The sequence below is a fragment of the Phasianus colchicus genome, chromosome 4 (genome assembly GCF_987193195.1).
Source record: "Phasianus colchicus chromosome 4, bPhaCol1.hap1.1, whole genome shotgun sequence".
NCBI classification, from domain to species: Eukaryota; Metazoa; Chordata; class Aves; order Galliformes; family Phasianidae; genus Phasianus; species Phasianus colchicus.
In genome coordinates, this window is record NC_143439.1 from 35,054,248 (window position 1) to 35,076,974 (window position 22,727).

The window sequence follows — 22,727 nt, forward strand, 5'->3', positions numbered from 1 at the left end:
CCTTAACCTAATATCACAACTAGACTGTTTTGAAACAATGACCAAATTAAATAACAATCATTAGATCATGGAATCCAATATGAAACGTGAAACATCCGAAATGAAATAGGCAGAAACTGGAACACGGGAAGTTCCATACTAACAGTGGAACAAAGTCTGTTACTGTCAGAGTAATGGAGCACTGGAACAGGCTGCCCAGAGAGGTTGCCCAGGCTCCTTTAGATCCAAATGGACACTTTCCAATCCAACTGGCTGCAGGGAATGTGCTTTAGCAGGGAGATTGGACTTGTTGATCTCTAGAGGTCCCTCCCAACCCCTACAGTTCTGTGAGAACCGCAGCAGGTTACAAGACAGATTGTGCAGCTGATGCAGCTATCAAAGCAATGTGCTTTCACCAAATCTCAAGGCAGCCAAAAGGAGTTACTTAGCTAAAATTCATTCTGAAGATTTAGTTGAAAAATGTGCCTTTCACTTTCAGCTTATACTCACACTAAGTAGCTTTGTTCTAGGCACCAGCCTGCTCTCCTGCAGGTACATAAACCTGAACTGAATGGGCCCAAGGACTTGGCTGCAAAACTCGATGAAAGCAGGACATGCACTTATAGGAAGGTACACTCGTATTTTGTTGCTTGCACAACCTCTGGCACGGGTAATCGTGATACTTTTCCACCTTTTGGTTTTACCTGTTGCTTTGGCAAGAAGATGGAACTACGAACGAACACTCTCCAGGGATCAACGTAAAGCAGACCCCCGTTTAACTTCTCCCCCCGCCTGCCCCTTACCTTTCTCCATCCAGCCTGAGGTGGAAAAGCTGAAATGGAGCCCAGCAGAGGGGAGCGGGGATCCTGCAGAGCCGCTCAACAAACGAGACCAGCGCTGAGGACAGAAGCGGCCGCACGCGGGGCCTCCTCTGCCTGCACGCCGCGTCCCGCAGCGGCGGGCCGAAAGCAAAGGGCCGACACGCGGCTCGGCTCGAGGCCGCCCGTCACGTTCGCACACGGCGCTTGTAGGAGTCGCTAGGACAGAACCGGACGGGTACAAAAGCCGGGCCCCACACCCGCTGCTTAGCTTTGCACGCGTGCTAGCGGCCTGCCGGCCGGAGGAAGCGCCGGTTCCTCAGCGCTTCGCCACGGCCTTCTCCTCCCCCCGCCGCCCGCCCCTCGGGATCCCCGCGGCGGCTCAACGGCGGCGAGGCGGGCCGAGCCGCGCGCTCACAACCGCCCCGTTGCCATGACAGCGACCCCGCCGCCGTTGCGCCGCGAGCGCGGCGCTCTCGTGGCGTCACGAGCCCGCCGAGCCTCCATTGGTCCCGACGAAGCAGACGGGCGGGCCTCCGGCACGTCCGGCTTGCTGATTGGTCGTGGCGCGTGGCGGTGGGGAGCTCGTCTCGGCGTCCCGTGTGATCCCGGCGGCCGCAAGCAGATGGTGAGCGCTTTCCCCTTCCCCTACGCCGGGCTGGCTGCGCACGGCCCGCGCCGCTCCGCCCCGAGGAGCCTGCAGGGTGCGGGCGACGGCCGGGCCCTCACCGCGCTGCCTCCAGGGCCGCAGCGTCCCCACCTGGGGAGCGTGGCGGGCCCGCAGCATCCAGCCGCGCAGACGTGCGCCGCGGGGACAGATGCTCTGCGGTGCGAGCGGGGAAGCACCGAACACCAACGGAGCCGATGCTCTCAGGCCTCCCATTTCAGTACCGAATTTGAGGACTGCCTAAATTTGTCTCCCGCTTCCAGTCACGGCCCAAACGAGCGGTTCATTTTGAGGCTGTCTGCCTGCTTTCTCTAGCATTGCCTTTAACGGGCAGTCTTTCCGCTTAGAGCTGAACGCGGGAAGCCCGGACACTTCTTCCCTCAGAACAAAGTCTTCACCTCGGTTCCTTTCTGGAATCATCTAGGAAAATGCACGTAGAGACCCAGTCGCAGTCGACCAGGTGCAGCAAAGAATGTTTCTCACTTTTGCTACACCTTTACTGTTATTTATAATTTATCTGTGTTTTGACTTTTTTTCTGAGTGAGCTTTTTCTCATCTTTCCTCTTTCTGAAGGCGTCCAACTATAGAAAACCTGGCTTCAGTACAGCCCAGCGAAAGAAAAGTGGCTTGAAACCTGAACTTACAGAAGAGCAAAAGCAGGAGATCAGAGAAGCTTTTGATCTGTTTGATACTGATGGATCTGGAAGCATTGATGTAAAAGAACTCAAGGTTTTCAAAGTTTTTTTTTTCTTGGATGGAAGTATCACAGGTCACGAGATTGCAGCTGCTTTATCTATTTGCCCAGGCCTAACTTGCTCTGGTTTAAAATGGGTTAGGTTTATGAATAGCAGTAATGACTTACTGCCATGACTGAACTTGGGGTATACTACATGCATGACCTGAGAAACCTGTACGTAATAGAGAGCTGCCAGACTTCTCTAATGCATGCCTAGTTTGTCAGGTAGTTTTGAATGTCTGAGCATGAGACATGAACTAACTGTATGCGTTTCTATTTTCATGACTGGCTGAGGCCATTGTTTCTGGGAACTGGAATTCTTTTGTTTTAGGATGAATACCAGAACACAAAATGTTTTCTTCATCCTGGAGGTAAACACATAGATCTTGCACTTACTCCAGAAAGATGCTACCATTTTTTCATACATATAACCCACAGATTATCTGTTCTTTTATTTAAAAAAGAATAAAACAGAGATGTGAATTGCACTTCAGTTGGCAATTCAGGCAATGTCTGTGTGTGCATGCACACGGAGGTACAAGGGGAAATTTACTTTCTGTTATGTTTTCCCTAACAGTGCCTTACTTTTTTTACCCCCAAGTCTGAACATTTTATCTTCTTGACCTTGATTCCTCACATAGAAGCACATTACCTCAGCTTTTGCACACATTACCTAAAAGTACAGGTTGTCTAAACTATGGCTTAATTCAGGATTTATCTGGCTGTACCTTATACTTGATTAAGGCGACTGTGTTATCTGAACACAGTTTATGCATGTGAAAATACAGTTCTTAAAATGGACTGAAATGGTGTAGCACCAACCACCTCATGCTATGTTTTACTTTTTGAAAATTAATTCCAAAATATGGATACTTTACAATCCAAAGGGGATCCAAAGTGCCCCCTCTGAAAGACAAAGTAAAATATTTCGAGTTATCCCATCGCAAGGCATTAGACAGAAAACACACTTCAGATAAATGTGAAGTTTTTAGTGACTTAACACTTCCCAATAGAAAAATGTTTACCATGAAAATTTCTGCCACTGTTTCCACCAAATCATGCAGAAGGAATCAATATTAACTGAACAAATCCTCCTCTATTTATATGTTCTTGAAACTTCAGTTTCTAAATGAAATATGCTGTAATCATTTGGCACACCAGGACCAGCAAATTACTAGTCTTTTTTTTTTTTTTTTTTTTCCAGTAGCAAAGTAAATGTTCTAGGCTGGTAGAATACCAGAGTTTGGTTTAAACAACATTAAGCATTTGTACAACCCTCTAAACAGCAATACCCACTTTTATAGTAGTACTTTGCTTGTGTTCTGTAAGACTCAAAGTTTGCTTTTCTTTTCCTTAGTCCAGCAGTAATTGTGTGATGATTTGCTGAGGCAAAGATTTATGGAGTGTTGTCAGTTGCCCCCACTCCTGAACATGTAACCAAAAAGTGCCAAGAGCTATCCTCCTGGATTTCTTTAATTTGTTCTCTTGACTGTGTAAGTTAATAATACGTAATTTGGAAAACATCAAAATTAAAAGGCATTCTGCCCTCTATTTCTGATGGATTGAGATTACATCCCTGATTGCCCTCCTCCCCTACCTCCCAAGTCCCGTTTTGAGAATCCAGTCCTTTAGGAACCATGCTGAAAACTAATGTGTAGATCAGAAAAGTAGATTAGACACAAAAAGTTTCTCAGGTTCACAAATACATCAATGTTCCACATGGACCCAAAGAGAAAATACACGAGTCTTACAGACATCAAATCTACTCTATTACTAATATGAAAGATAAAACACACAGGCAAGAGCTATCAGGATGTCTTCCTTGAAATGACTTGTTATTACAGTTTTAAAGAGAAAATTCTTGTAGCTGCTGCCTTTAGAGTTCTGGCAGCCTCCTAACACAATTGCTTTTCGGCACAGGTTGCGATGCGTGCTTTAGGCTTTGAGCCAAAGAAAGAAGAAATTAAGAAAATGATAGCAGATATTGACAAAGAAGGAAGTGGCACCATTGACTTTGAAGACTTTTTGGCTATGATGACACAAAAAATGGTAGGAGTTCTTACAATACATCTATATAATCTTGGGACAGCATAAAGAATACTATAAAAGGATCTATCACAGTAGCAGGTGTTTTGTAAGTAATAAATATTTTTACTTTCCTTCTAGAGTGAAAAGGATTCAAAGGAAGAAATTTTGAAAGCTTTCAGATTATTCGATGACGATGGGACAGGAAAGATTTCATTCAAAAACTTGAAAAGGGTTGCCAAGGAGCTGGGAGAAAATTTAACCGATGAAGAGCTTCAGGTAAATTCTGATTTGCCAGAGCTTTCCCAATCCATGGAGTTCCTATGGACAGGGTGGGAAATTCATGCAATACAGAAAGAGTTGAGAGGTTAGAAATGTGCAGAATAATAAAATATACAGTTCTGTTTTCTTATTAAGTACTTCTGATTTGTTGTTTTTTAATGAATAGAAGGTCTTATGCTTAGAGTCAAGCCCAGTGCCTGATCAGATATACTCTGTGTTTTGTAGGAAATGATTGATGAAGCTGATCGAGATGGAGATGGAGAAGTAAATGAGCAAGAATTTTTGAGAATCATGAAGAAAACTAGCTTATATTAAGATTTGTTGCCTTACAGCTGTTCCAAAAGACGACAGGGAAAAGACTTAAAAATGGGTTTGTGTCTCCTGCATATTATTACGCTATGTAATGAAAGTCTGAAAGGACAGATTTTCATCTCATTCTTCTCTTTCACCAAAGTTAGTTGCTGGGAGGGGGCTCTGGTACCCAACAAACTGTTCAAGTGAGATACTGCAGAAATAAAAAAATATTGCAGAAATGAAAAAGAAGGATGAGTGAGCCGGCAAGGCAGGGTCCCTTTCTCCTCAGGCTCCCAGATGAAGATTTCACTAATTGCCATTTTGGATAAAGAATGCTATGTCTTAAGTAGACAATTAAAACAATCTGAAAACATTTCACTTGGGTTGTGAAGATTACTGCTGTTTCTTGGAGAAGCCTAGTCTCACCTTCCCAAGGCTACATAATAAAAAGATCATCTCATAACACCTTAAAGAACCAAAGTACGACTACAGTATTTTTATTCCTTTTAAGGCTTTTAGGTTCTTTTTGTGTCCTTTTGTTTATTTCCACGAAAGTCTCAGAAATCAATTGCATATTTATATTTATTTCTGTAATTAAACACTGTATTCTCCGAGCAAGTTCATTTTAGACATAGTGGGAAACAAACATATATAACTAGTTTTTGGTTCTTCACTCCAAGCAGCATGCCATAAGTAAACAATCTTTTCTTTAACTATTCTATGATCTGATATCTGAAAACTGGCTTACTTGAGTCTTACCTGCTTGGATTTTCAGAGTTTATAGTATGAGCAGTCAACATTTTGTGCCATTGCTGTTACTCCAGAGACTTTGCGGAACTGTTATTATGCCATGATTTTAAGTACTTAAGGAAAGCACAGTTCTAAGGCACAGTAGAGGAAGTTCTCTCTAGCTATTTAGAGTCAAGTAGCAGAGAGAAGTTGCATCTGAAGTGAAAAAATAGCTCACTTTGGACACCTGTGGATATATTTAGATCCATGCAGTTCAAATTCATTTCAGGTATCACACCCTTTTTTATTCTTATCAAGTACTTTAAGTTTTTGAATATTTCTTTTATATAATACTATCAATCCAGAATTTACTGGAGAGCCACACTTCCATCCTATTTTGACATAGCAGCAATGCACAGCCTGAAATCTGATTATTTGCTTCTGCAAGGTGGATTTATCCTTGTGTCATGATACAGCATTCAGCCTGGGGAAACTGTATACCCTAATCCATATCTCTGTTTGGCTCCTTATTACAGCTGCCTCAGCTCTGATGAGCTGTAAGGGCCCACCACGGGGAGAGTTACTTTCAGCAGTGGAAAGGGGAAGTGTTTATTGACACTTCTCATTAGCGTGCAAATGTGAAGCTGGCATGTAGTCCTCTGAGTTTCATACTCTGAACTGCTCTCTGAATAGACCCTCTCTAACCTACACAGTAGGCTTAAACCTGCTCACAGCCATAACAACCTCAGAGATCTGTGAAGTCCACTATTTAGACGTTCAGTGGCAGTAGATGTAAGCTAGAGTACTGTAAGATTTTAAAATGTGTATTAACTTTGTATAGTGTGAAATAAAACTGTTTTGCGAGTTAACAATGTGATGTGTTTAATAACTTACACTGATAACACTACATTTTCAAAAATAATTTTGAAGTGTTAAGCAGTTCACCAAGTATGCTTTTGCTTTATCTTTTCTTTTAGAGAGAGAAATTCCTAGTTGCAATAGTCTTTCCCTCTTCTGCTGTGCTGATTAAAAGTTTCTAGTACTAACCACTTATAATCAGAAAGGGAAATTTCAAGTTCTAGTTGATGATGGGGAAACCCGGAGCTGATTAGAGTAACTGTACTTTTAATACTGTCACAGGAAGAGATTGATGACTGCTGTTTACCTATGATGCATGTCACATCTCTCTTCCTGTTCTAATCCTGTTACTTGACTTCTGAAGGTAGGAAAAAGACACACAGTCATACTTACTAATGAGGAAATTTCATTTCTGGCTTGCACATTAATTTCTCAAGTCTGGAATGTTGGTCCGTGCCTGAATTAGCACAGAACTTGCAAATGTTAACGTAACAGAACAAGTGTCTCATGCTGCTTCAGTCTGCATTATAGTGAGAGATATCTTGCCTTCTCTTCAGCCACAGAGACCACGTGTGATGACTATCAGCAACTTTGGCAGCAGCCCACAGCAGTGCTGTGGTTCTGTGCAAATTGTTTTCACAGAATCATTGTCACTGTGAGTCCTTCTATATCTTAAAGAATTTCTTGTTTACATTTGTATAGCTGGTGGTGGAAAAGGAGCCAATGCTGAGCTCAGAGTTAAGTTTTTGTGAGGAACCAGAGATGAGCTGCCCAATTATCCTTCTGCAAGGCTAGCGACATTCTGCTCAGTGAATTGTGAAAATTCTCTGCAGATGTTTTTCCCAGACTCTGCCCTAGTGGCATATCCTAAATAAAACAGTTTCACTAGAGAAGACAGATTACTTGCACCCCCATCCCCTCTTCACTCTATACTCAAAAATAGACTAACTTAAGAAGTTGGAGCACTTCTCAGAGACCTGGATTCAATTCTTTAGCACTATAGCACTGAAATGGAGGCAAAGCAGTGATTCAGGTTTCCTTGCGGGAAGGGACTCATCTCTAAAAGCACCTGAATCCAAGAGAAATCATCAGTATGTGCGCACAGAGACCAGCACCTGATGCACGGCAGATAGCTTCATTCCTGAGCCAGAAGCAGATGGCTGTGAGCTCCGTTCTATGCGTGCCTTTACCTCTTCGTGCTGAGAGGGGGGCAGGTTCATACCTGGCATTTGCAGTTCCACTTGGACAGCTGTAGTTCAGATGGTTCAACATGTATTTCCAGTGGAACCCTCCTCCTCGACACCAGTAAAGCTGGATTTTCAGTTTGATTTTTAGTTGGAAACTGGACAAAAGGGAAAGTGGAACTGTAATTTGTGTTTGACAAGCACCTAAATATCAAAGTGTTGCTGGGGGATAATAGTTGCTTGGGAAATAATGTTGCAAATTACATCCAATGAAAAATGCTTTTATATGAAAATGCGCTGGGATTTTAATAGATACCAAGTAGTTCAAAAGAAAAAAAAGGTTACTTAGAAGTTAAATTCCAAAATATGCCAATTGGATGGCAATTTTAGATTAATCCTTCCTGCTATCTTCCCTGTGCAACTTGAAGTTGTTGTCTCTCAGTCCCACAATCCTGCCAGTCACACAGTAAAGGGAATCTTCAGTTGGCTTTAGAGAAGCAGAAGTGAAGAAAATGTTCCTAAGATGCTCCAAAACACAAGTTCTCTTTCCAAGCTTAGTTACATATGCTAACAGAAACCAGCCGCAGCTGTCTGATGCATTTACAGCACTCAGGCACAGAGAGTAAATAACAAATTCAGGGTGCTCCTCAGACATCCTTCAGTAAATGGGAATAACAGACACAACATTCATACCTCCTGCTGCAGGGGAGCGACCAACCTGCCCGGCCTGCAGACTGAGATGGTCCTTGACATTAGAGGAAAGAATTCCTATGAGAAAAACTCTGCAGAGATTATTTCCTTTTGCATTACGTCTGTAAGTAGCACACTTGTGAGTGACCAGTGATAAAGTAACATATGGTATACTCAGACCCAGAGAGCCTGGGTGCACACCTGGCTGAGTGGCTCCAGCAAAAAGAAGACAACAGTCACCCCTTTGCTACAGCTCAGAGTGACTGTGAAGGGCCACACTGAGCAGGCATGGAGTTCTGATTTCAGTGGGCATTCCACACACTGCTCAACTACAGGATGTGCACTCCTCCATCTCTACATTACAATGTGTAAGTCTTTCCAGTTCTCTCTACGGTAGTAAAGAACTGATAGATCTGAGAGTCTGGCAGTCTCGCTAGAGGGCATCCAGTTACTAATGTGCGGGTGATGCTGATTTTTCTTCCCTGTGGCTTTTAACAATGATCAAACGTAGGCTAACAAATACCAGCCTGCTGGGGCTTGAAACACACAGTTGGATACCAATTTTTTTGCTTGTTTCTTTTTTAAAGAACTCAGCACTTTTCATGGAACTCCAGCTCAAAATATTCTAATTAATTAGCTGCTTGTTCAAAGCTAAGCCCCCAAACCACACTTTCTCAAACTCCCACTCTGTATCAGTAGCTCTAGGCATGCTTTCAGGGCAGCAGAGAGCTGAGTTTGCCTTTCACACAGTCCTCCTGAGCTCTCCAACCACTACTCTGCAGGCTTATTTTCTCTCTTTAGAAATGCTGCTACCAAGTGGAACCACTTTAAGCAGAAAGAAAGAGCCAGACCCATTGTGGAATGCTGGTAGCCCTCTCTTGGAATGCTGGAAAACTGGAATTTCAGTCTTGCTTTGAGACAAGAGGAAGAAGGATCTGAGAATTAGACCTTTGCCCCAAGGTAAGTGTGTTGACCTTACGGAGACAGTTTACACTGGGATGGATATCTTATTCCAACAGCCTCTTGGTGTTGGAGAGTGATCCAAGAAATAAGTTTTCAGGAAACTGCCTGGCCAAAGCTCACAAGCAGAGTAGATGGACAGCTGCCTAACAGGTTAATGATGGCTCTGAATATCAAGGGTTTTACAGCTTGTAAATATCTACTGCTGGAAAAAGATAGGGCCCATGAGGAAAAGATGTAGAGTAACAGTTGGTTCAAGACAAAGGACCCGGGAAGTTTGACACTCCAAAACCTGATCTGTACGTGACCAATTGCTCAAGAAATACAGAGAGAGTCTTGAAGCCATCAGCCAAGCCTCCCTGCTGCATCAGGAGCCCAGCAGAGCTATAACACACAGGAAATGTGCTCCCATTCAGTGCAGCAGAACATGCAAGTTGCAGAGACTGTGGTACCTACCTTTAAAAGACTCAGCCCATATTTGGCCTTGCATATTTTTAGGGGCTCACTCTCATAGAGACAGGAACCTAAAACTGTAGCTCTTAGCTTCTTTGGAAGCCTGGCTGCCACCAACTACAGACTTGAAAAGTCACTTTTTGTCAGTCAGATTTTACATTGTGAATAGGAACAAAACAGAACTGTCAAGCTTGAGTTGGAAATATGAAAGATTCTGGGCACAACTGTAACAGTTTTGCATGCAGTTATTCTCCCAGTGTTTGTTGTGCGTGCATGGAAGTGCATGCTGCATGCACACGTGCAAATCTCACAGTCTGCTACTACCTGAAGTTCACAAGTACAGATGTGAGCGTGAACTTAGAAGTGTCATTTGGAAAGAGAGTGGATTTGCTGTAATATTTTAGTCTCACATAGGATAGGGTGTGTTCGCTGTGAAGAAGTGTAACCCTTACTTCTCTGGAACAAAAACCCAATGGGTTAAGCCCAAAGACAAAGTCAAGGCAATGCTGGGATGGATACTGCCACTCCAGTGCCACAGTTCAGGGGCATGAGGCAGGGCTGTGCTGCAGGGCATCACACACAAACTTCATCAAGAAAAAGGTGACCATAAACACTGTAAGTCTGATTTATAAATACATCTCACTAGGAACAAGCCACATCTATATGAACTTCTAAAGATGTCCTACCAGATTATCTCAATTTAAGGAAACACATATTTTTAAAAGCTATTTTAAAATAAAAACGAAGCTGATGTGTCCTCTTTAAATAGCTTATGGCAAGATCATCCAAAGATGAAATACACAGAAACATGGTTTCCACACCTTTTGAATGTTTTGTGCAAGTCAGTTCGTATGATGTAGTCAGTTATGTGCAGTCAAAGGTGATGATGACTGCAGAGTGGCTCAATTTTGAAAGTGAGGTTAATAAAATAATAGGAGACTGAGGTACAGATAAGGTCCAAAAAATGGGGCACACAGAGCCACACTATCTATGAAACCCAACATCTAGGTATGTGTTATTTGTTGTTTCAGATTCCTGACAAGGTCCCTTCTGTAAGTTTGAGTAGGAAGGACTGGTAATGCCATATTCAAATCCTTGTCACTTATTTCCAAAGCTGTCAATTACTCACTGCTTGATAGCTAATTATTTACAAAGAGAAACAGAAACCAGCTTTGCATGCAACTCTTCCAAATAAACTCAGCTAAGAAAGATTTTTCAGTAACTTTCAATTCTGATAGTATAAGCCGCTACTTGTGTACCTAAAGGTGCAGAAACAAAACAAGATTTTTTTTTCCCCAAGGTGGAAAAAACCTACCATGCACCAGTGGGGATACAGTCTGTCTAAAGCAGATGTATGGTTTTGTAAATAACACTGCAATTGCAAAATAAGTGCAATTATTTTCTATAAGCAGAAAAATTCTGTAGTTGAGAATAGGATTTGGTAAGCACATCCCTTACCAGGCAACTTTTCAGCTTTCTCATTCATATTAAGGTCCAATAAAGCATTTAGCAAAATGGCTGACAGTCCCAAGTATTACTTCTGTTCATCCTGCAAAACAAATACATATTCTCTGTTGAGTCCAGATAAAACAAGTCATCACACACTTGGGGTCCTTGTGCAGAAAGCCATTTATGGTATTAAAAACAGCAATATTACAAATCCAAGAGAAAATTAGTTGAAAATACTATCAAAATTGCTAGAGCAGTTCCCAGAAACAAAATGACTTTCAGAAGAGGAGTGGGAAGAAGCATGTATTCTTTTTCTTCCTAGTACCAAAACAAGATGTAACAGAGGCATTAGAAAGGATATTATTTATTAAGTGGGGGTTTTTGTGCAAATATTCAGAATCCTCCTCGCTATCAAATCTCATGAAATACTATGACTAAGTCAAGATCTAGGATGCTTCAATCCCAACCACCTCCTGCTACAGGTTCAGCATCAGGAGGACTGAGCGGCACTTAGCACTTCTGCAAAACCAGGCCCTAGACAATAAAGGCTTTTGGTATGGGCTTCCTATTTCCTGCAGTGAATTTGTGTAGGTGGCTTTGTTACCAGAAATCCATACTCCTACACAGCAACTTCTGACTGTGTTTCTGCAGAAATGACTATAATGAAAGGAATGAAATATTTTAAAAATAATAATCATGTCTCTGTTTCTCCAAACCAATTAGGGTATCTCCTGCTGGTGAGATTAATTTATTCACCTCCTGGGTCACAAAATTAAGAGTAGGGTGGAAAACAACAGGATTAAGGTTTGCAGAAGCACCAAGGCTTGGACTGCTACATGCATGAGGAGGCGAGAGCCCGTCTGGACTGCCTCATCTCCATGACCAGCAGCTGAGTCACTGCCCAGCCTGCAGAGCTTCTCACTGCTGCATTTTGCAGCCAGGAAAATCCCACATCCTCCCAGTGGGTGTAGGAAATGCAACCACAGCCTCTGGACGTGCCAACACCAAAAACAAAGGGAGACTGTGGAGCAGGCGGCATCCGTGGACTTGAGGCCAGCATCCCATCACCTTGATGATGGGAGCCCAGCTCCTGTGGCACAAGGGCATGGGTACAGGAGCTGCCCATTGGTTTCCCATCCTCGATGCTGGCAAGGTATGTGACCAGCACTCAGTTCCCCCACCAGGATCTGCTCTGGTCCCTGGGAAACCACCTCTCCTGTCCCATCCCATCCCCATTCTTGCCTGGAGAAGGTGTGGATACCTTGCCTCTGTAGGCATTAATGGCCAGGTTGGATGGAGCTTTGAGCAATCTGACCTAGTGGCTGGCAACTCTGCCCCAGCAAGGAGTTGAAACTGGGTGGGCTTTAAGGTTCCTTCCAACCAAAGGCATTCCAGTTTCTCTGCTCTTTAGTAAGGGGCAGGTTGCACCCATCCCTTGCTCCTGTCCCTTGCAGCCCCCTCCTCCCCCTGCCCCATGTGAAGCTTTCACCTCCACATGCAGAGATTTACTGCAAACAAGCCTTGCCGCGCTGGGGCAGCCAACGTAGTTTGGTCAACTCCAGTGGAGGTCACCAAAACACGTCTCCTGCCTGCCACTCATCTCTGCTGCCTCTCAGCCATTCCCTGTGAGCAGAATGAGGAGATGAGTGCAATTAGCCAAGCAGATTTTCATCTATGGATTTGCCAGTACCGACTGAACACTGCCAAATGCTGCTTCAGATAAGGGCTCCACAAGCCCACTTCTGGAAAAGCAGCTGGAGATGTCGCTCACAGACCTATATTCCTTCTATGAGTTCCCCACAGCACTTCCTGAGCTCACACTGAGGGTGCTGTTACTCAAAGCAGACCACAGACATCCTGGGTCAGCCAGAGCCTGCTCCTCCAGCCTAGGGCTAAGATTAGCTTTCGGGAAGGAAAACACACAGGCAGGCTGACAGGGGTTTGCCTGGCTGTCTGGGCAAGTGCTCCAGACAACAGCTCCTTTGAGAAGCTGCTCCTGTGCAGCTGACGAGACCTGCCATCCCTGAATGCGTGCTCACACAAGCAGGTGGCAGCAGAGCGGGCACCAGAGGCTGCCTCAGGAACATACCCAAACAACCTCTGTCAGTCCTCTGCAGTATGAGCCTTCCACAAAGCCTCCAACGGCTTGAGGGCTGCTTAGAACCAGCACCAGGTCTCAGCCATCCCCACCACACAAACACAACTCATGGCTGGCACCACGCACCACACCTCCTCAGCAGCCTCCCATCCCTTAGAGCGCTGTCCTGTGTCTACAGCACTGCCTCTCTGCTCTGTTTAACTACTTGTGCTTTCCCTAGGAAGGTTAAGAAGCAAGCACTGTGCAGTAAACAAAGAAGAGAAGAACTTTTCTGGCATCCATGCTCTGTCATATTTGTTCTGTGCTCATACTGCATGAAACGGGAAAGCAGAGACAGGGGAAAATAGTTACACCTTGAAGGGAAAAAATAGATTAGCCTTCCCTAGCCACGTCTCAGCGCACATCCACTGCATGGACCACGTGCTGCCTACTCTTGCATCAGATGAGCTAAAAGGTGCATGCATATTTTTGGAATTAATTCCTTTCTACAAGCTGGAGTTAGAAAGAACTGATATAAATGAGTAGGATGTGAGATGCTGCCTCATTATCCTTAAGTTCAAAAGTTTATGATGGCTTTTGAACGCTACGTGAAAATGTAAAGATGGCAGATGAATTCCCTGTAAACTACAAAATAATCCATTTTTAAAAAACAAAGCACCGACTGAAACTGAATCTATGTATTTAATGGAAAATGGAGTCTAGGACAGTATCTTTTGTGGCATAATTGCCACTCTGAAACTTCTCTAGTTCAGAAGGCGGCATAAGTATTTGACAAAAATGAAATTGTTTGACTCTTATTTCAGCAATTTCCACTGAGAAATTGGCTTGTCCAAGGCACTATTGCTTTTTTAAAAATTACATCAACTTCAGTAGATTTTACTTGATAATGCTCACCACATTCCTAGTAATTACCACTATTTATTATTTGCATATGAAATTTTAGGGACTCTCCAAGCAGAACAGTAACAGCCCCATGCCTTAGAAGGCCTTCAGCCACAGCTGAAGACAATTGAAAACGAACAGTGCAGCAAGAAGCAGGCACTGTGCAGTAAACAAAGAAATCCAAGGAACATGAACATCTTTCTGATGTTCATTTCCTAGAACAGGGACATTTCCCAAAGGCATAAGAAAATTGAAATTGGGATGCTTTGGAAGTATTAAAAAAAATGTACTCCTAAATATGCAATAGGAAAGCAGTAGGTCCTTGGAGAGTGGATCAGCATGAAGCAGAAGGGAACATACTGACAGTGAACAGGACATGCCAGTGAGGCTGAGCTCATCACAGCCAGCCTGTAGCAAACAGACCTTTGTCTTGCATTTAACATGATAGAGCAGAGGGATTCCTGAGAAATTATTTGAGCAGTGTGAAGGCTTAGAAAATTAGCACAAAATGACCACATGAAAGCCAAAAAGAATCCTGCAACACAAGGTAGACAAGAGGAAAGGCTTAGTTCTGTGAATAAAACCTATACACGATTGAATAAACACATCCAGATTTAAACACCACGTGGATACAGAGCAGTCCCTGTCAAAGATGTAAACCAAGTTGCAAGTCTGATTGAGAAACAAAAGAAAAAAGATGCTGAGGGTTTAATACTCAGTGATCCAGTACAGCCAGTGCTCACATTTCTGCAGGTGCCTAATCCATGTTGTGGATTAGCCATGCTGCAAATGAGGAGGCACTGGAAAAGTCCCTGAGCACCACCAGCAGATTCAGGCATAGGTGGCACAAATGAAGCTGCACAACCCTCTAGGCTTGCAGGTCCAAAACCTATTTGTGTGCTTTTGGGCAGGACTGCTCCTAAATCACCAGCCTGATGATTTGTCATTGCCATGTCAAACAATTTGGGTGTTTTTACCTGGGGCTGCTCAGAATTTAGGGTTCCAGGAGCACGTGTCACCACGTTATTTGCCCATCTTAGGCTCCTACATGTGAATAATTCACAAACCAATACTGCCATCAGAAAAAAACATTCATCACTAGTTTTCCTCATCTGAGACTTCTTGCCAGGGAAGGAATTGCCAACAGCTCCTTTCAGTTGGTCAGTCTTTGTGTTTACAATGACTGTGTTACTTGGCTATGCTGCATACTGCCATTCCTTACTCTTTAGCTGAATGACAAGACTAAAATGCTGAATGGGAGCTAACAAATAATACATCCTCCACATCTTCTCAGAGATCAGATAAGTTAACATCAAACACACATGAGCAAAAAGCACAGGGAAACAGTTCTCTGGTTTTCTGAAACTAACAGAAGATTTCAGGGATTGGCTTTGGATCTGGCAAGATGAGGAGTTGTTTTCAGTGCTCTTCATTTATTTCTTGAGCTTCTTCAAGGGCATATTTCCTGCTTTATTCATTTATAAAGCTGACAACCCATACACAATAACCCACTAACAACTTCAGCATCATATGTTAAACAAAAGAAACACAGAGTGCACTGTTGGTCAGTAGTGTTTAAGACTAAGCAAAAAACTGCACTCTCATCATTTGGCTTAGGCTCTCAATGCACATTTGTGCAGTAAATTTATTCCAGTTGTCAGGCTTTCCATTTGACCTTTTAAACAGTGGCATGCAGCACCAGTCCTTTTGCAGCCCCGCATCTCTGTCGTCAGTGACTCAGCAGCTCATCGGATACCCCGCAAAGTCTGCAGGCACACAGGATTATGTGGTTTTCAGTGACAACTTTCCATTAGCGTTTTTTTACTTCCTTCTAATTTAAATCAGCCTGATATTAACAAGCAAAAGATGGAAGCCTTTGATAATGTCTTCTTCAGCAGACAGGATGGGATATGTTAATTAGAATCATAGAATCACTAAGGTTGGAAAAGACACCCTAAGATCATCCAGTCCAACCACCAACCCATCTCCACCACACACACTAACCCTATCTCTCAGTGCCACATCTCCACATTTCTTCAACACCTCCAGGGTCAGTCACCCCACCACCTCCCTGGGCAGCCTGTGCCACTGCATCACCACTCTTTCTGAGAAGAAATTTTTACTGATTATTCAAACCAAAACTCCTCTGGTGCAACTTGAGGCCATTCCCTCTTCTCATCCTATCACTGTTACCTGGGAGAAGAGGCCAAGCCCTATATAACCACCACCACCACTGCCTCCTTTCAGATGGTTGCAGAGACCAAATTATACATATGAAAATCATGATGCTAAAAATGAGGTGTACTACACCACTTTATGATGGCATGTCCTTTTTTTTAAAAAAGGAACAGTTGAAGGTATTCTCAGTGCTTTTTTCTTTCATAAACACTTGCTGATGTTTAGTGGCTGATTTAATAACGATTTGCAGACCTGTTGATGAATGGCTGATATAATGGTATCATACTGCAGCACTTGTGGTCAAATGCAGTTTCCATAGCATAACTGAGAATGCAACAAGTAGAAATAGGAACCTGTAGGTACTATGTAGCCTGCACTACTTGCATAATTCAGATCTTGGTGGCTGCTTTATTTTATAGGGCTGCAAAAGCGCACACAAGGGATTGTTTTTGACAGAGCCTGACCTACTCTAACAAAGGGCTAAGTAAGTTGTTCAGAAATGCTATACAAAGAAACCCTGGGAGATTGTTTCAACCACCTTCTTTTCATCATCCCTAGCTTTTAAATCCAAGATTCACTCAGGTACAATGACAAGAGGAGATGGAGGAAAACAGATTAGTTGTGCAACACTGATGCAAGAAAATACTGTTTTTAGAGAAGACGTGTGGAAGCGTATCCCACAGTACTGCTACAGCTCTGCTGCAAGCAAAGTCCTTCCACATCAGACAACTCTAAAAGGAAAATCCAGGTACAGAGCACAACAGCACCAACATGACCAGAAGCCATCAAGCTCTCAGGGAACTGCCAGGAAAGAGCAGTATGCTTGCAAAGGCAAGCTCTTGTAGTTAAGAGCAGCAATAACTATTTTTGCTTAGTTAAGTCCCTTTTTGAGTACCATTGTTGGTTTTCAATTACAACCTCACAGATTTTACCACATAATTCTTGCTAATGACAGAAAAATTACTCAATTTATTGACGTAGTTATTCGCACTATTTTGTGCCAGTAATTCAAGCGTAAGTTCCCATATTAATTTTTTTTTTTTTTTTTTTAATGTGATGTGCTCATCTAAATCTCATTGCTCCTTACAAACCTGACAATTTTCTTGCAAACAGATAAAAAACAATGCAGGACTGTTTCCAGCTTTCACTCGCAACATGAAGCTTAGAGAAAAAACACAGGCAACACAACTGAAAAAATCAGCAAACTTCTCATGCTGATGGCATTCAGTATTTCGCATCAGCATCCAGCACAAGGCACTGCTGGCAGCTGATAGTGCTCACCTATGCCTCAGGACTCCAGGCAATCTAAGTTGGGAATACAGAAAATGCACAATTTCTGTCCCTGTGTTGGAAAAAATCTTGCTCTTTTTAGCTTGTGATCATTACATATAGTTTGAGGGCTGAACCCTCACACAGGAAAAAGGAATTCTGCAAATGCCTTAATAGAGGAAGTCAGTGACTATTATGGAATTCGGGGCAGAATTAATTCCTGGGATAAGGGACAGATGGGAAAGGAGCGAGAGAACACAGCCTGACTTCAGCTTTGGTAAATTAGAGAGAAGCTGAAAGCCCCACAGATCCCCTATTCATGGGCTGAAAAGTTCTGTTTCATGCACGTGCACAAACCAAAAGCGATGGTTACACAGATGAAAAAAAAAAATCCCCTCCTCACTCTTTTGAGGGAGTCTGACTCATGATTTTCAGACTTTTGGGGACTTTTAAAGGCTTTTCTCACAGTAGAAGCCACAGTCACAGCACTGAATAAGCAAAGGTGGGTGGGAAGGTCTCAAACCAGCAACAAGCAGAAAAGAGCAGTGAAGCACCTAGGGCATTTCTTAATTTTTAACACTGGATTCTGTGCTTTGAACAAGATTTTACTAAGCTATCTTTTGGGGTGAGGTAGAACTTGTTTTGATTACTAGGTTTCTAATATTTAAAGAAAAAGAGAAGTTTACATTCCCTGCTCAGAAGTCATGCAGACACCTGACCTTTGTGACCAGGGCTGAGATACAAACAGCCCCAGCGCTGGCCACTATCACTTGAGTTAGCACCTTTCCAGGCAGTGTGGAGGTTTTCTTCCCCTGTGTGGACCTGCCTCCGCAGGCATGGATGCATTGGCGCTGCTTTGCCATGCACAACCCTCTCCTTCACTTCTGTTCCCTTCTCTCTTCCACCACCACTTATTACTTGCCTTATTTTTATTCTCCTCTGGTCCCAGCACTGCAGAGCCTGGCCAGCTCCCTCTCCCATCCAGCCTCTCTTGCATAACCCAAAATATCTGCTTCTGGATCTCTCTAGCACTGCTGCTTTTTCTGCTAAGTAAATTAAAGAAACGATTATTAAGAGGATTTTGGGAGAAACTAAGTTCTGAACTCACAACCAGCTCCCCCTAATGAGGAAGATCTGTTTGACATGCTGCCTTCAGCATCCACAGTGGAAGGTGCTTTGGGCAATTTCATTGATGACCTCTAGAAGGACCCTACCAGCAAAATGCTTGGTGTTTGTCAGCAGGCTGTGTTTGAGGAAGGGATTTCTGTGGCACTAGCACAGGTGATGCCTTCCCTCTCCTTCAGGCAGGCACTGCAACCTTGTTCTAGCTGTTAAAACTGTTAGAGGTCTTTGACTCCTCTTCACATGATATGATATCAGACTATATGAGTCCTCTGCTGTACATCTTTCTTTTCATGAAAATTTTAGGAATTTCAAAGCCCAGTTCTGCACACTTGAATTGAAAGAAATCAAGTGCAGTTTGTTTAAGCAGTAGAACATCTGGTCTTTAGCTGGAGACTACCTCTGGTTTCTGCAAAACTTCAGTAGCGTGTGTGCTCATGACCTATGTTTGTTTTTCATTTTCAGTAATCCTTAAAAGTTATGTTCATACCCTAATGAATGCATTGATCTTTCCTAACTTTGGCAAAGGTTGTGTATGGTTGATCAGATACGTGGTAAACAAACATTACTGTCAGTCTCAGTTCACTTCTGAGTAAGAGAAGCCCCCACAAGCCAACAGAAGTATTAATGTACAGGCGGAACCAGTGGTTAGGCTGATTTTTTTTTTTTATTTTAGGAAGACTCTTTGCTGACCCATTTGCTTTGTACGCCAAAGAAATGCAGCACTGCAGATATGAGCTTTTCTCTTCAAACCATTGACACCACTGACAAATGGTTTAATCTTTTTTTTTTTTTCTCCCTCACGCAGCCTTCATTTCTGTACCAACATTTACATTTTTATGGATGAGTAATTGAGAGGGAGAACGCACACTAAGAAGGTAAGACTACAGAACAGTGTTTGTTTAGCTTTGGGAAGACTCTAGCCCTTACTGAAGCTGATATTCCTGCTATGCATTTCTACGGGTGCAATCTGAATCGACTGAACAGCAAATCTTTCTGAATAATGTATAGATTGATGTGTTCTGGATTAAGAGCGATGGGTCCCCAAATAGTTCATCCATTTTTATTCTCCCTTGTGTAGATTACCAACAGAGAGAGGAAGAAGATCGTGCACTGATAATTACTTCTTCCAAATATTTAACTGCTAGCATGTAGAGGCAGATTTTTCCCAGTCTGGATATTTTTCTCTATTTCTGATTAGGAAAAATAATTCACTGTATCTTTTAAACCTTTCTTTTCCTAATGTAACTTTGCCTGATTAAATATTAGGCAGTGTTTTGCCTCTCATATGCCCTTTCAGCAAACATTTGCTCTTTCATTATTCAATCGGAAAAGGATAATATTTGGGAAACGGCAAGATTGTATCTAAAGATACAAATTCAAATCAAGGATCCCTTCTTTAGTCAACTGTGACCAATCCTCCAGCTCACAGACTGAGTCTTGTCCAGATTCAGAGCATGTAATTTTAATACTACTCTTTCTAGTTAAGAGCTGTATCTTCTGTTTTTTTAGGCCTTGGCTTACCTCTGACAAAAGAATAATTCTTAATGGCAGTTAGCTAACTAAGTGAAATCCTTCAGGCAGGTTCTGGTTTTCACACAAGACAGCCTCCAGAATTAGGGTCTTTGGGGTGGTGCATTTGTATCAGTGATACAGCAGATTGTTGTACAGTATTTTAATGTAGCACGATTTCTGATTGATACAAATACGCAGACTGTGCAACATGAACCAGTGGAACTGCACAGCCAAAACGCATCTGCTGTCTGTAGCTGCCCACACAACGTCCCTGGCTGTGCTAAGCACCCAGGACCTGAGTGTTGCTCCCCAGCATTGAGCATGAGCCCTACCCCAAACCTCTGCACCCTGCTGCAGCTGACACGGGGAAATCTGCTTTGGATTTTCTGAATGAATTGAAAATAGAACCAGAGAGTTGATTCCTTGACAGCAGAGACACTGAAAGAAATGACTGAGAAATCCATAGGCAAGCTCAATCCACACTCCTCAGTATATGGCCTGCAGCAGTCACCAGAAATGACGTGGTGTGTCACAAATACCCCTTGCTTTGCTGCCCCTCTGCATACTTGTGTGCCCCGGGCCAGTGACACTGTGTGTGGAAACGTCCTGAATCATGTCCAGATGCTTCTGCAGCTTACACATTGGCACTGGGCAGTTCCTCTGGGCTTAGAAAAAGCATCTTAGGAAGTGACAGCAAAGAAAAGGCAAAAGGCCACACCGTGTGTGCCCAAATATTTCTGCGTGGCTGAGTACTCCAAAAAGAGCAACATTTTCCATTTCTAAAAACAAGAATTCTGCTCATCTCTTTCTAGGTCACTTATAGCATCACGCAGATAACAGATCTTACCAAAATGTCACCAAAGATAAAGCTCGGGGTTTTCAGAACAGTGCATCTGAAGGTGTGCACTTTATTTAGGCGTCTGCACGGAGGGACAGTTTTCATGTGCACTTCCAAGACTTTCTGTTGAAAGCATTGGCCCACATAGTACCATCATATGTGGGGATTCAGCAGCTGAGCAGGTGGGCCTGTGTGCTGTGACAGAGAAAGAAAAGCTGCAATGGTCCATTTAAACACTGATCACAAAATAGGATGGAGCAGTGGCCACGCCATTGTCTGTATCACCAACTTTGCTGTTTTCTGACTAACTGTGACTGCTGAGGACTGAGTCACCTAATTGATAGCTACCAGTGTGACAGAGACAGCTTGCAGGCTGGAAACAGCAGCTCAAGCTTTTATCCCAAAACAAGCCTCTTTGCTCCCTGCTCCACTAAGACTGAAATTTGGTTGTAGCTGAAACAGCTGGCGAGCAGGAAGGCCTAAACATGCACAGTGTACATCATGCAAGGGAATATTCTGCAAAATGTAGGGCTGATCACTGGTTGCAGCATAGCTTCTGGAGTTTGATGCCAGAATGGTGCTTTCCTATCAGGTCCTTCATAGTTCAAAAGCCTTTACTTGGAGAAGATAGAAGAGTCCCTATTTTCATGAGCTAATCAGTAAAATAATGATCTTTGGCTAAAATATATATATATGTATCACTAAGCCATAATCAAAATACTGTTTTCTTTTAAATACCAGTTTATCTTCAAGGTGCTTGAGTCCATCTCTGACCATACAGATAGCAGCTGTGCTGCGTCTTGACACGAGGAGGGAAAATACATAGGCTTGTTTCCACTTTTCTCTGTTCTCGCCTGACTGGATCAAAGTTACACAACCACAAACAGAAGGAAAAATAATCGCTGAACAGAAGTGGAAATGTGAAATACGTCAAATGATATTCTTTTTCTTTTTTTTTTTCTATCGTCAGAGGTGCTCGGGGGTTGCGTGTGGCCAATAAGAATAGACAGGCAGTCTGCAGAATGGGAGATTTCTGACGGTGAAGTCCTATTGAGGTTTTTTTGGAACAGTTACATATAAGACACCAAAGGAATGGCTCAGAACTACTATCCCCACCTACAGTGTTTCTTTCCCTTTTCATTTACGGTAACAATGTTCAGGCAACAGTTTGGTTTTTTCAGTTCCCACTTACTATTCATTGTGAAACTTGGTAAGATGGGCCATGTTTCAATGTTCCTCCACAACTGTACGGATTAACACATTTTTCTTCAACAGCTTTTTGCTATTATAAACGTATCCGACTGTTTGGACTATTCCTTGGAACAATTGGTTGGCATCAGTCTGTCCTAAAACTTCTGCCATTCCTCTCATTTTTATTCATATTTATAGAAAACATCCAAATGTTTTCTGATTCCTTGTACAGCTGCCTAAATATTGAGTATCAAAACTAACTGAAGAAACCCTCATCATTGGTACAGCAGGCAACTTAGTAATAGGCATGATTTGGAGCAAAGAGCAGGCAGATCTGTAAGAACAAATACTGAAGTAAAACTCCATGTAACAAGAAAAATAACTGCATGGCAAATCACAAAGATCACCTTTCAAACTGAAATATTCCAAGCTTTTTAATGGTAATAATAAGCCCCAAATCAAAGCTTCTATGCTAAGCCAGATTGTATGCTCAAAAAGGGATTCATTTGG

General features: G+C 42.9%; 2 protein-coding genes across 4 annotated transcripts in view; one reads left to right on the forward strand and one right to left on the reverse strand.

Moving 5' to 3' along the window:
* Nucleotides 1-22,727, reverse strand: part of BBS12 (Bardet-Biedl syndrome 12) — a 50,408-nt gene that overhangs the window by 14,772 nt on the left and 12,909 nt on the right. The window contains exons 3-5 of one of the 3 annotated variants that reach the window (XM_090139168.1): nt 12,614-12,747; nt 11,134-11,224; nt 7,611-7,730 (exon numbers count right to left, since the gene is read on the reverse strand). In XM_090139168.1, coding sequence (XP_089995294.1) covers nt 7,611-7,660 — 50 coding nt within the window. In that variant the 5' untranslated portion in view covers nt 7,661-7,730; nt 11,134-11,224; nt 12,614-12,747. Of the gene's footprint in view, nt 1-782; nt 1,085-7,610; nt 7,731-11,133; nt 11,225-12,613; nt 12,748-22,727 lie in introns of those variants that run through there. The other 2 variants (XM_090139169.1, XM_090139170.1) reach the window with 2 other exon arrangements.
* LOC116231221 (uncharacterized) lies at nt 1,226-5,179 on the forward strand. The gene is made up of 5 exons (XM_031596875.2): nt 1,226-1,425; nt 2,038-2,193; nt 4,121-4,249; nt 4,367-4,504; nt 4,733-5,179. Exons 1-5 carry the CDS (start codon nt 1,231-1,233, stop codon nt 4,820-4,822), a joined length of 708 nt encoding a protein of 235 aa, XP_031452735.2. The 5' UTR covers nt 1,226-1,230; the 3' UTR covers nt 4,823-5,179.

Excerpts from the sequence above, each read along its gene's own strand:
- LOC116231221 (XM_031596875.2), top strand. The coding sequence starts at position 1,231 with ATGACAGCGACCCCGCCGCCGTTGCGCCGCGAGCGCGGCGCTCTCGTG. Across the intron at positions 4,250-4,366 it reads CTATGATGACACAAAAAATG|AGTGAAAAGGATTCAAAGGA; the intron begins GTAGGAGTTCTT and ends CTTTCCTTCTAG. Across the intron at positions 4,505-4,732 it reads TAACCGATGAAGAGCTTCAG|GAAATGATTGATGAAGCTGA; the intron begins GTAAATTCTGAT and ends TGTGTTTTGTAG.